General features: G+C 32.9%; 1 protein-coding gene across 3 annotated transcripts in view; it reads left to right on the forward strand.

The window, feature by feature from the left end:
* The window catches only part of LOC138700401 (putative ferric-chelate reductase 1 homolog), a 421,089-nt gene extending 409,526 nt beyond the window's left edge, over window positions 1-11,563 (forward strand). For all 3 annotated transcript variants that reach the window (XM_069827014.1, XM_069827017.1, XM_069827015.1), the window contains exon 12: window positions 1,692-11,563. In XM_069827014.1, the coding sequence (XP_069683115.1) occupies window positions 1,692-1,853 (162 nt within the window). In that variant the 3' untranslated portion in view covers window positions 1,854-11,563. The remainder of the gene's footprint in view (window positions 1-1,691) is intronic.
* Window positions 11,564-14,894: the final 3,331 nt, after the last annotated feature.

Below are 14,894 nucleotides of genomic sequence, written 5' to 3' on the forward strand. Positions count from 1 at the left end.
AGTACACCCTATGTAATGGATCAGTCCAACCATCCCTTCAATATAGACTCCTCTATACTTGCTAATTCCATATAAGAGTGGCCTTGTGGTGGGCTACATGGAAACTAGCTACATCAGGTAAAATAATTAATTAAAGTGTATCACTTAAAAAAAATTATGTAAAATTAAGTAAACTTAAATGTTGGTACTAGAATTTAATTTAATATAATTACTAGTCTAAATATTAAGTAGCACAAAACTCCTTTTCCTACTAAGCCAATTTTGGAATGTAAGATCAACTTTTAGGACATTTTTGAAAGATTTTTAGGTCATAAATGCGTCGTTTTAGGACATTTTTTTATGATTTATAGGTCATCAAAATCCTAGCCCTACTAATTAGGGTCTGAGAACTTCTCACTTTTATGGTTTTTATGCTTCACCTTGTTGAAACTGCATTTGTTTGCCTCGTTTTAACCGTGACAACGTTTTTAGTTCTTTTAAGTATTCTGGTTATTGTATTGTATTTGTGTTTAGTGAAAGATTTTAAATAAGGGCGCAAATAGCCATAGTAGCTGACGAGCCCTTTTTTAAACCCCACTAACTGTATTGTATTGTATTGTGTATTGTATTGTATTGTATTTATTAACATTCCATGGTATTCATACATGCTTACAGCTAGAATATGGAACAAGTCAAAAAACTTAATACTATTATAAAATCTTAATTGATAGTCACAGTCTAGATGAAATATATACAGACGAGATTTACAATATAGTCTACTAGTACAACACAAAGTTTTAGTATCAATTTCATGAAGTGTTATTGAATGTCATGAATTCACCTACAAAATAGAAGACGTGAGAAATTAGGTACTTCTTTAATTTGGTCCTAAATAATCTTATGTTTTGAGTTTCATTTTTTATATCGATAGGGAGGCTATTAAAAATGTTTACTGCCATATAACGCACTCCTTTTTGATAGCACGATAGACTTGCCGATGGAGTATGAAAGTAATTTTTTGACGTGTATTTATGCTATGAACTGTTGAATTAGTTACAAAGTTTTCACGATTACTTACGAGGAAGATTATTAATGAAAAGATATACTGACAAGCCATGGGCGTTATTTGTAGTTTTTTTAAAATAGTCCTACACGAGTCCCTAGATTTGGCATCTACTATTATTCTAATTTCTCTCTTTTGTAATAGAAATATACTGTTACCATCTGTGGAATTTCCCCAGAATATTATTCCAAAACTCATTACCGAGTGGAAGTATGCAAAGTATATTGTTTTTAAGGTATTGATATTTATTATCTTTTGCATAGATCTAATAGCAAAACAAGCTGAATTTAGTTTGGGGGTAATTTCTTTAATATGATTTTTCCAATTTAACACATTATCGATTTTTAAGCCAAGAAATTTGGTTGTTGTTGTTTCTAATAGGGATCTATTATTAATTATTGCGCTAGAAATTTGCGACGTTGAATTTGGACAGGATTTAAACTAACTAACCTAAATAAATTAACATGGAAAGTGTGGAATCTTGCTGGGACTCTAAAATTTTCTTAAAAGTTAGTAATAAAATTAGAAGCTTTATTAATCAATACCACTTAGATGTCATCATCTGTTGTATTTTTTACTTATGTGTCTCTTTCAGCATGCATTTTGATTTGTAATTTATGATACAATGACAATTTTTCTCTGGTTCCAGCATTCGTGCTTCAGGAAATTCATGTTGGCTATATACATATTGGTGATCCTGCTGCTTGTGGCCACTCTTATAATTCTTATCGTATTCGCACCTATTGAAGAGAACTGGAAGAAATTTGAGAATATGATTGCTCCCAGTCAGAACAGTTCACAAGAACATTAAGAAGTTTGTTTGTATGTTACACTAGCAGTGGCGTTCTACAAGCTTCCTAGAGTGTTTGCATTTCTATTGCATTTTTGTTTGTCCATGATGAAGTGTCTGCATTATCCAAGAAATTCAATCGACCACAACTGTTTTTTTAGTTTTCTTTGCAGTGAAGCTTAGCGTATTGTATTGTTTTGTTATAAGTTTCAGTAAATATAAATCGACTGAATATTAAATGAGTGAAAGATGGTTTTTATCGCGCATGTCTAGAACGGGAAGAAGTAAAAAACAAAGGGATTCATATTGCCGTTGTGGAAAGGTAATGTTAAAAAAAACAATACGTGTTATATTGATGTGTTCCATAGGACAGTAAAACAAAAGGTGCTGTTTTGAAGGTGCAATCACGTTTATCATTTGTTTAATGAACGTATATTAGTTGTAAAGCTTTCTGTTTAAAAATAGAACTGGAAGAAGTTTGTTTCAGTATTATGTTACAAAGACTTGCCGTGTGTTCTGAAAATAAAATACTATACAGAAAGTGTCGATTGTACAATATAGGAAATAGTACTTTGTGAAGAGTGTATACAAGACAAGCCTTTTATAGGATTATTCAAGTCAGGACACGATATCACTTAAACTTCGTTAAAATTGTGGTTTACATAAAAATAAGAACACAATTTCATTCAGAAAATAATGGGATTTAACGTCATTATGCTTTTTTTTCTTCAAAATCATTTTTTGTTCAGATAAGTATTGTTGGATAAATAGTCAGTCTTACTTATCAGATTTGAATGCTTTTTATTGCACCTTAATGTATTACATATTTGTTTTCGTTACATTTTGAATTATCAGTTCCATATTGTATTTATAAATTGAACACATTACTGATAAATAAATAAAATTAACCTTTAACTTTTAATGTCTTTTAAGATATATATTTTAATTGTATTTATATACCAGTAATGTATTCAATTTATAAATACAATATGAACCTCATGATGCCAAAAAAATTGTAAAAAAAACGTTCACCTACTGATAAGTAAGACTTAGATATTAATAAGAAGCTTTAGTCATGATAATTGTTTCAATTGTTTTATTTCGGTTGCTTTATTTCATCATGCAACGAATCAAAGCTATTTTAGCTATATTTGTTAGGATTTTTTTTTTTTGCAGATTTACTCAGCGAAATAATGATTTTGTCTCTGCAGGTGCAAATTGGTTTTATACAGAGCTACCAGTAGACCTACTATGAATGGGATGTAGAAATTGCAGTCAATTGGAAAAGAAAGTCATAATATTTATCATAATGAATGCTCTATAAAGTACGAAGAGAGGCTATTAATGACTGAAAAACAAAATGACGGTATTAAGTCTTAACATAAATAAATCCCACACTTTTGTGAACTGAGTTATGCTTTCATTATTATGTGAATTATATTTTTGCAAAGTTTCAGTGACGTAAGAGTGTTCTGACTTTAGAATATTTCCATATACCTATTGGAATATCAGCATGTCTGTGTTATAAATTAGCACTGAAGTGAAACATTGAAGGTAAAAACAATTCAGACTTTTTTTTTTTGAGATGGAGATGATATTGTAGCATGTAAGTTTATAACTTAGTCATGTTATAAAAGAAGCCCCCAGAGAACATGATTTTTTAGCTCTGGAAAAGTAATAGCTGTCCTTATGTGTAGATTCCAAATATTGGTATGATACTTAAAATTATCCATTGGGTCTTAATTCTTTTATGCACTTTAATTCCCGGTATAAGTTTGCAACTTTTTCACTAAAAATAGAAAACAATCCGATATTTAGTTGTATGATAGGTATCGTATTTCATTTAATGCAACATTTGCTAAGTTAATTAAGTTCCAATTTGATGACGTCATTATTCCTAGTTTTATTGTGTTTTGCGCAGAAGACATACAGGGACCATGACTTTACTCTTGCTAGAATTCATTACCGGTATTTCCGCCTGGGATTACTTTTGTGGAGAGAATACGTTTTCTCTTCACAAATAGTGAGTGTTTTCAATAGTCATAGGAACCTTTAATAGCATTTTTGAATGTGTTTTATTGAGACCTTTTGGATACCGGTAACAGTTTGTTTTGAATTGAAATAATATTCTAGTAATACAGCTAATCAGTAGTAGTTGTAAGGTCAAGATTTTTTAGTAGTACTGATTGGACTGAGCTCTGAATTAATAAATGTGGGTGCAGACGGTGCTTACACCATAACTCCACAAAAGCAAAATTTGCATGGCTATCTAAGCAATATTTTTTTATTTATTTCGGTTGCAAAATTTATCGGCCAGAGAAAGAAGAATGCTCCAAAATTTAGTTGTGTACATCTGCACAACTAATCTGAGAAACCCATCTGTAAAACTGTAATAAATTTAATAATTATTACTTCTCGCTCTCCTTATGGTTTGACAAGAACATTTAAGTTACGCAAATAACTACCGGTATGTTTTTGTGTGACTATTACAGTCTTTTACTATGTCATTTCATCAATAAAACGGTACGAAAGGACGTCTTTCAATCAGCCATGGCTACTTATCACACAATTTTATTGCTTCCCTAGCATTTGTTTAATTTTATAGCTTCCCTAGCACTTGTTTCTTTTTATCACTACCCTAGCATTTGTTTCTTTGTTTGCCAACATTTCAAACTGCAAATTCTTTACGGTACAGTACTATAAAACATGCTTTTTGATCGTCATTTGTTTACAGTATAGACAGTCAACTGAAAATGGCGGCTCCATTCAAACGTTTTGGTGAAGCTAACATTAGTGAAATAGAATTTCAGTAAGTCAATTAATATTTTATCGCATTAGAGTACTTCATTTCTTCTAATCTTTATATACTTTCTTCTAATCGTGTAATAGTCGAATAAATCCCACTCGAGTTTTGATTTTCTCTAGATAAATCACAATGGTTCCTCACAATGAAGATTTGGTAAAATCAGTTACCATTTTGTCAATTAATTACAAGTTGATGTTAGTGAGAACAATGAAGAATCACTGATTTGAAATCCTGCGAAACTCTCGACTTTTATGATAGTACATAACATTCAGTAAAATTTGTTCTTTGTGTTATTTGTATGCATGTAAAGTATTTTAAAGAAATTGATGTTCTTATTAGTATGATAATGCTCGTATGTTTTAATGTATTACATTAACAATTTTAATAACTTCCAAACTAGGCCCAGTAGATAATTTTATTGTCATTTCAGGAATCTGCGAATTGATGCAGTATGTATAGGAATCGGCTAACTTTTTTTTCTCTCGAAAGGTGTGAAAAATTTTTAGTGTAATCAGTTAATAAAACAAGGTATTAATTTCTTGTAAAAATAGAATATCAGCATTATAAAAATGTTGCTGGCCAGTGTATAACTTAAAAACATTTCATAAAGTGTCTGATTGAAAGTTATTGTTCTAAAAGAAACACGAGACAAATTGAGTGTGTTCGGGTAAAAATAAAGGTTTTTTTTTTTTTTTTTTTTTTTTTTTTTTAGAATTTGAGTTTTGTTCCCCAGGTGAAGAAGTGGGTGCATAATAAACTAATAATACTAGCATTTGATGTGTTTTATTTGTTTAGAAAACTATTTGCAGTAAGAGTCCGAATTTTAGTTGTCACTTATCTCAAAACCCATTTTTATGACTTATCTCTCTTTACCCAAACACTCTCGAATTATTGTCGTTAGACTTTGGCTATGAATTCAGAAATTTAAGTTGTAATTATAACAGAACGAAATTAACCAATAATTGTCTGGAATCAAATTAAAAGTTAGGTAAGAAATGTCGAAACATCATAAAATGTGATTTTACCAGCAGCAACCATTGCTAGCATTTATAAATGTACTTTAATTCAGTTTATTATGTTAGTAGTATTTTGAATGTCAATTGAAATAAGATTCTAAATATTTTTTGCCAAAGTTTTTTTTTATTGTATTTAAAAGGGTGAGGTTATACAAAACAATCCCTTAAGTTGAGAATTTCTGTTAGGTTCACGAATGAAAAAATAACATATTTTGAAGTCAGAAATTATTATTAATGTATTACATCAATAAAGAAACTGTAAACTGGCATAGAATCCATAGCGATCTGTGTGTAAAAACAAAATTAATTAAGTCGTGTTTACTTAACTGTTTTATGTAAAAAAAAAAAAACTGGTTATTTCTTTATTGACTCTAATGAGTTATTAGTTCTGACAATTGCATACTTATAGGAGAATTTATTAAGTTTAACAATTGAAATACTAATCCAAAAGTAGGTAAAGTAATGTTACTACTAACAGAAACTCATCCTTTCTGTATATTATTATTTATAGATATGTTAAGTGTATTTCTGAAGATATTGTGGGTTGAGTCCACAAGTGAAACATTCCTAACTCTTAAAGCCAATTTGTTGTTTATTGCGATTATTAACTTACTAAACTTAAATTGGTTTATTGCGAATTATTTCAGTAAATAGAATATTTTTATAATCCTTTGTAACAGAATTTTTATTGTAATTTTTGTGTATGTATGTGTGTGTGTGTGTGTGTGTGTGTGTGTGTGTATGTATGTATGCATGTATGTGTATGGGGTATGTATGTGCGTGCAACTATGTAAATGCATTTGTATGAAGAAAAAAAAAAAGAAGAAGAGACTAAATAATTTTTACTAATGGTGGGTACTTTTCTGTTCGTCATTCACCCATATGAAGTTATACAGACCAATTTATTAACAGAGTTGTTGCCCAAGGTACGCCATAGGAGGCTGGTCTAAGCTATATCCACGGTAATATCAATATATTGGCCTACTACCGAAATCAACTGCGTTTGTTGACGCAACAAGACTTGAAGAGTCATGCAGGAATTCTGTTGGAAGACGTTCAGGAATCTTTGCCACATTGTAATAAAACCCTCAAGGCTCTGCAGAATGAGAGATCATTATACATCTCGCGACCGATTGACAAGAAGAAGATTGTGTTCTTCACAAACAAGGCAGCAGCTCTGCCTGTGGACGATGAGTTCCAGAAACTCTGGCGTTCTGTGGTAGTTGAGAGCACGGATAACCTGAAGATAGAGGAATATCTGGAGAAACAGGGAATCCACTCCATGGACGATCATAGACCCAAGAAGGCGACACTCCACAAGCGCCAAGGACATCAAAGTGCTAGAAACTGAATTTAACTCAGAGTTTGTTCTGAGAATAATTCCAAAACTGGACTGGGAAACACTCTGGAATGCTGGTGATAGTATTGGCCATTCTGGTGACTTGCTGCAGACCCTGAGTGATGATCATGAAAATGATATTTTGAATTCCTGAAGAAAGTTCACCATGTTTTGCTTGAGGTCGAAGTCATCAATGGAGAATTAGTCTGCCCAGAATCGGGAAGAAAATTTCCCATAAATAAAGGGATACCAAACATGCTTCTTCATGAAGATGAACTCTAATTAAGACGTCACCAAACATCGTAAGATGAAGATTACATTTGTAAAGTTTCTTTCCAGCCATAAGCAGTGCTGACTAGATCAGACGCTATGGACAGTACTCTATAACAGAGTCGCCATTATGAAAGGATAATTCCAAGCCTTTGGCGTGAGACGAACTCGATAGCTCAGTGGTAGAGCGCCTGACCGGAGAACAGGAAGTCGCAAGTTCGATTCCCGCTCGAGGTTGTGAAATTTTTCTTTCATACCATGGCATGATTGTGTATTTAAATTCATAAATTAAATTTGTACTGTGCTGCTATATTGTTTGTGCACAAACTTGTATTGCCACTGTCCTGTCATTTAATGTATTTTATATTAAGTTGTTTCATAGAGTGTAATATGTGACTTAGGATTGTGAAAGTTATGTAGCCTATAACAACTTATAATGCAATATAAGTAATTTTTTTTTTTTTTAAATAACAGAACATCAGAATTAATCCAACAATATAACTTACATTCACATTATCATAATCATCCTATCACATCATTGGGGTAATGTAACTCCGCCTTCCAGGCGCCCCAACCTCAGAAGTGGGTTACAACTAAGCCGCGGCCAGGAGAGAAGACCAGAAATGTCGAAAAGACAACCTGGTGGCATTGGATTAAAAAAAAAAAAATTCAAATTCAACAATAGTTTAAAAAACGAGATTTCTTTTATCATCCCTTCATACATATCGTCGCCTGAATGCAAGAACTAGGTAACTTGATTTTTCATATTTTGTGACATCGCCTATTTACTTATTTATTGCACTAAGGAATATGTCTCGTTTTCTTTTAGCTATTTGTTATATAATAATAATAATAATAATAATAATAATAATAATAATAATAATAATGATTTATTTTAGCTGGCAGAGTTAAGGCCGTAAGGCCTTCTCTTCCACTCAACCAGCAAAAAGTATATATACATATGCATGAACTTACAAAGAATTCAACAATTTGATTTAGATGAGAGTTACATGTATACAAGAGTTATTTACGAATTAAACAACAAAATACTATGAACTATTAATTAAACACTGAAATAAACTGTGTAGCAGAATTAAACTAAAATACATAGAATGTTAATATATTTCAAATGATATTAGATAATAGAAAGAGATTATTATGAGACAATTTTGAAAATACAGCACTATCAGGATGATGTCTAAAGAAAAAAGTAACAGTGTAGTCAGTGATAGTTTAAATCAGTATGATTGGAATGAAATGCTAATAAGGTTATCTTTTAAGCTGTTAGGTGTTTGTTGTCTTGCAGCCCCTAATACTTTGTGACAAGGAATTCCATTGACGCGAGGTGGATATTGTAAAAGATGAGGAATAACAAGATGTTCTATGAAGAGGTATATTTAGCGTGCCACAGATAAGTGATCTGGTATTTACGTCGTGGTTAGAGTATAGATAAGAGAAACGAGACGAAAGGTAATTGGAAAATAGATGTCGCTGGTATCGTTCGATCAGTCACCTAGATCCTGGATTACATTTTGTGCGATTTTTGCTGTGCTATAAAAGAGGTAACTAAAAAACACAAATTTCGAGTTACCTAGTTCTTGCATTCAGGCGACGATATAATTCAGCTAATCTCAAACGCATTCAGTTATTAATACCAAGAAGTTCAGAAGTATATAAATGTGAATTATCACTCTCGGCACTTATAACCAAACTAAATATCAGCTACCATGGCAGAGATTGTAAGATTATTGATTCCGAATTTAGATAAGTCGATCCAAAAGATTAAGCCATAATTTTGGCGTGGTCAGAATACCAGCTTTCAGAGAAACTGAGAATACCTGCTACCTTACATGAGCTCCCATTATTTTCATACTGTCGAAGGAAGACAGAGGTTATACTGCTCCAAATGCAGGTCTGAGCTTGAGAGAATGACACCGACCAGTCCAAACTTCTATCACAGATGTAGGCAATGGCTAGTGCCACGCATACACGCAGAATTAAAAAAATTAAATCATCAGATCAGAAACCGAACTCTCGATCTAACATTCTGTCGGATTACAATGAAACAAGACATTCACACTCATATCGTTAGGAACTTCCCCTTACCATGCTTTTTCTGTAAGCGCATTCTTGAGCAAGTCGCCCTTGGTAGCGTAGTTGGTATAGTGCTGGCCTTCTATGCTCGAGATTGCGGGTTCGATCCCGGCTGAGGTCAATGGCATTTAAGTGTGTTTAAATACGACAGTCTCATGTCAGTAGATTTACTGGCATGTAAAAGAACTCCTGCAGGACAAAAATTCAGACACACCGGCGACGCTGATATAACCTGTGCAGTTACGAGCGTCGTTAAATAAACAGTAATTTGAATTTTCTTGAGCAAGAATATTAAAAATTTTGACGTGCCCACAAATATAGGAAAACTCGCATCTATCGCCAACAATTTCAACAAATCTGTAACTAGCCTACATTGTTTATCCATCTTGAATCTTGCATACACTACTTTTAACACTAAAATACAAATGATTGATAAAATGGCACACTACAAAGACATCTCAACACATAACACAAACAAATAAATACAACCACACAGGCGTATACAAACTCACATGTAATAGTTGTGACAAGTTCTACATTGGACAGACAGGCAGATCATTCCAAACATGCTACAAAGAACACATTAAAGCAATAACCAGAGGACACAATACATCTACATATGCCGAACACATAACTAATGCTAACCATATATACAATAACATAAATACAGACATGGAAATCCTACACATACAACCCAAAAACCAAAAACTCAACACACTAGAACAATACGAAGTATACAGACACACTAAAACACAACCTAATCAAATTCTCAACACACAGATCAATTTCAGAACACACTCATTATTTGACTCCACTCTTCAACATGTAAACACACCCCCACAACAGGCAGTGATATCTAGATGACGCCAGGATCTAATAGGCTCTGATGATGGTGTACAGTATACAGCGAAACAGCTGTAAGCCACACATGCTTATATAATTAACATTAGTAAATTTGCCATTTTATCAATCATTTACATTGTTTACATAATGTTTTAGAGTTCCTAGAGGGAAAGGGATTGAATTTCAGAACAGTTGGTTTCCCGTATTATCTTATGGCCTGATTTATTTATAAATTTGTTGATGTGAAGAAATTCTTAAAGTAAGATCCAATTGTTCTCTTTTCAAAAATTTGACCTAAATATATACAGCATCCTGGTACTTTAAAATATGAATTTATATTACTAATGATAACTTCCCAATCTTCATCATAAAAGCTAGAATGTACATGAATTGATATAATAATGACAACAGAGGTCAGAAAACATATGATGTATAAATTCCAAGCCTAAGTATCATATTAATTTATCCTGCTCCCATTCTGTCCTGAAGTAATTTTAAATAATTTATTTTATGCTATATGAAGTATTATGCTAACATAACCTCACATTAAACTAGACTAGTTTATACAGCGTGCATATTCGAGAACTAATATTGGTTATTATGAACAATTTTTTTATGTACTTGCACTACAGCATGTATCTGTACATACAATACCAATATAAGGGACTAAGCCTTCTTATGATTTCGATAACTGAATTTAAAATAGTGAAAGTCTTGATTTCTATATGAAGTTTGTCAGAATTACTGTACCTCAGAAATAGTGAACAAAACTCTGTTTATTGTCACGATAAGTTTGAATTATACAATTTTCAACTTCGATCTTGTTACCATTTCTTATTTTCTTCCTCAATTATTGACATTCACTTTGAGTTTCTCGTAATGTATTTCCAAACTTCAATTAACTATATATATTTTTTACTATATTTAATGCAGTGACATTTTATCAAGTATATTTATTAATAACCTATTTAAACCATTCATCTTACCATTACGTGAAGTAATGAAGACAAATTACTTCAATTTTCTGTATGTGGAGAAAAAATGCAACGTTAAAACGGTTTTAATAGAGTGGAAAGAGAGAAAAATGTTGAGAACATTAGTGGCAAGGAGAGAATGAAGTTTGCATTCCGTGAGTACAATTGATGTAAATGTGAATGAACTTGTGTTATATAGTATTTTCGCTGACAGATATTCTCAAATAGAGTAATTATGAAATAAATTATACAATATTTCATCCTGGTTACCTCTTAGTTACTTATAGATAAGGAATGTTTCATGGTCTCATACCTTAATAGATTTATTTATTTGTGAAGTGTAAAGTTATGAATTATGTTTATATTAAAGTTTTACATTAATAACTTTACAGCTGTTTTAATTTTTGTTCATGAAACTTAATTTGGTTATCTCTTTTTCTTTATCTACATAAATACATAATATTAATTTTTATACGAATAACTTACCACAAATTTCTGTCAAGAAAGACAACAGTATTTGAATGACATATTCAGGGAATCATGACCTTTTTTACGAATTCTTGATGTGTTTCTAATTATTTCCAAGTACTAATTTGTCACACTATACTAGAAGATAAAAACCTACAGTTCTTAAAATTTTTGTTTCAGAATAATTTATTAAACAAGGATATCCTCTATCCTTTGCCAATACGTGTGGCACAACTAATTGTAAGTGGACTTTTCATTGTAATATTTCTGTGTCAAAGGTTTATAAGGTAATGGATTTTCTATTCCATTATATGCAGTAGGATGCTGGACATATAATAACACTGGTCAACAATGAAAATGTTTCTTGCTCAAAAATAGCTAATTCATATGTATTTCCACCTGCTGAATTAAAAAATCACCATAAAAATGACATATTAGCTCTTGCTTTGTAGATAAAGTGACATTTCATTTTTTAGAGTCAAAATTTTCAGTTTGGGGGAAATTTTGTTTCGGGCGTTGGCACACCTGTCAAATAACAAAACACAAATGTTCTTCAGCTGTTTGTAAGTTACAAACACAGGTATTGTTGCTGTCACTGTGAATTTCATATTGTTTCTGCTGTAATTAATGCAGAATTTCTGGTTTGGAAGTGTTTTTAAAGCGTAAAATTTGTAAAAATGCCACGAAAATTGTGTTTGAAGTAGAAAATGAAGACACTGTGGAACAAGAAGAAGAACTCAACAAGCCTTCCACATCCCAGGACCCTGATTTTTAGGAAAAAAGATGATAAACAGCACAGACTGAGTCAAGCGGAATTGAATGATCTCATTAGAGACCTTGACCTGTCAAAGGAGAAGGCAGAAATTCTAGGCTCTAGACTACAGCAATGGAATCTTCTCGAACGTGATGTCAGGGTCTCACAGTATAGACAACGTCACAGGGATCTACTTCCCTTTTTTTTTAGAAGAAAAACAATCTTGTTTGCTGCGACATTAATGGCTTGATGAAATGTTTGAATTTGAATCATGATCCAATTGAATGGAGGCTATTCATAGACTCCTCCAAGTTTAGTTTGAAAGCTGTATTACTTCACAATGGCAACCGTCTTCCTTCTTTTCCTGGAGTTCACATGAAGGAGATTTATGCAAATATGACAGCCCTCTTCGACTCAATCGAATATCATGAATACAAGTGGAAAATCTGTGGTGATCTAAAACTCATTGCTGTACTCTTAGGAATGCAACTGGGATACACAAAATATTGCTGCTTTTTATGTATGTGGGACAGCAGGGATAGGAAATCACATTATATTCAAGCAGACTGTCCTGCAAGAAATCATAACCCTAGCGAGAAAAATGTTGTTGCCGAGCCTCTCATGGACCCAAGAGATGTTCTTCTTCCACCCCTGCATATTAAGCTGGGTTTGATAAAATATTTTGTCAGAGGTATGAACCAAGAAGGATAGGCCTTTAAGTACGTAAGAGAGAAATTTCCGAAATTAAGTGATGCCAAAGTCAAGGAAGGTATTTTTGTCGGGCAACAAATTCGAGAACTTGTAAAGGATCCTGCATTTGACCAAGTTTTGGCGGGGAAAGGAAAGGAAGTTTGGGAAGCCTTCAAGGGAGTTATTCATGGATTTTTAGGCAACAAAAGAGATGATAACAACACTCATTTGGTGACAGTGCTCCTGCAAAAATACCATCAACTCGGATGCAACATGTCCCTTAAAATCCATTTTCTCTACTCCCACCTAGACTTTTTCCCTCCTAGTTGTGGAGCTTTCAGTGATGAACACGGAGGAAGGTTCCATCACGACATTTCTGTTATGGAACAAAGATATCAGGGCCGCTCGAATGAAACAATGCTTGCGGATTACTGCTGTCTTTGCGTAGGGATGCTCCGGAACTCGCTTACAAGAGGCAAGCTAAAAGACGATGATCTCATGAAGCCACACATGATTCTCTTCAGACCCAACCATCTGCCAGGTATTCTTCCATAAATTTAGAACTCTTAGAATGTAACTGCCATTTAAAAAAAATGAAATGCACTTTCAATGTTGTTGGCATATGTAATTAAAATGTATCGTTTTCTCTTAATCCGTTAAACTGAAATAATTCACCTATTGTGTATCACAGAAACTAGAGCTAAGAAAAAATTTTCATTGTCATATTCGTTTTTCTCAAAATTAGTAAGAATTGACTCATGAAGTGCAAGAAACATTCAAAAAAATTTTTTTTGTTGGCCAGTGTAATCACAGGAAATTAGTAGGAAAAGGTAGATCTGTCCAAGGAATGTAGGTACATGCTATGATAGATTCTATAACACCACCCAGCAAACTTTAATTAGATTCAAAATGGATTATCAAAACTTTAATTATTTGGAACAGATGCATTATAGGGGCCACCCATCACACATTATACGCAAAAAAAGGTCAGCGGAAGTGATGGTTCGATTAGCGTTTTTAGTATTCGATATTCGATAAGCATTAAATGCTACCAAATTAAAAAATAAAATGAAAAGAGTTTAAACAGTTTGTTACTACTGATGTGATTTTAGTCAGTTTGTATTATATTTTTGGTCCAGGGAAAATATATTTCACTATTACTGCCGTTATTTCCATTTTGAAGTAATCAACAATATAAAACTGACTGTTAATTTAGAAGTTGGCAACATATTTTATGTCGATTATAACAACAATACATATCGATAGTAACATTCATACTTACTTACTTACAAATGGCTTTTAAGGAACCCGAAGGTTCATTGCCGCCCTCACATAAGCCCGCCAGCGGTCCCTATCCTGTGCAAGATTAATCCAGTCTCTATCATCATACCCCACCTCCCTCAAATCCATTTTAATATTATCCTCCCATCTACGTCTCGGCCTCCCTAAAGGTCTTTTTCCCTCCGGTCTCCCAACTAACACTCTATATGCATTTCTGGATTCACCCATACGTGCTACATGCCCTGCCCATCTCAAACGTCTGGATTTAACGTTCCTAATTATGTCAGGTGAAGAATACAATGCGTGCAGTTCTGTGTTGTGTAACTTTCTCCATTCTCCTGTAACATCATCCTGCTTAGCCCCAAATATTTTCCTAAGCACCTTATTCTCAAACACCCTGAACCTATGTTCCTCTCTCAGAGTGAGAGTCCAAGTTTCACAACCATACAGAAGAACCGGTAATATAACTGTTTTATAAATTCTAACTTTCAGATTTTTGGACAGCAGACTGGATGATAAGAGCTTCT

This window comes from Periplaneta americana, chromosome 5 (genome assembly GCF_040183065.1).
Source record: "Periplaneta americana isolate PAMFEO1 chromosome 5, P.americana_PAMFEO1_priV1, whole genome shotgun sequence".
NCBI lineage: Eukaryota > Metazoa > Arthropoda > Insecta > Blattodea > Blattidae > Periplaneta > Periplaneta americana.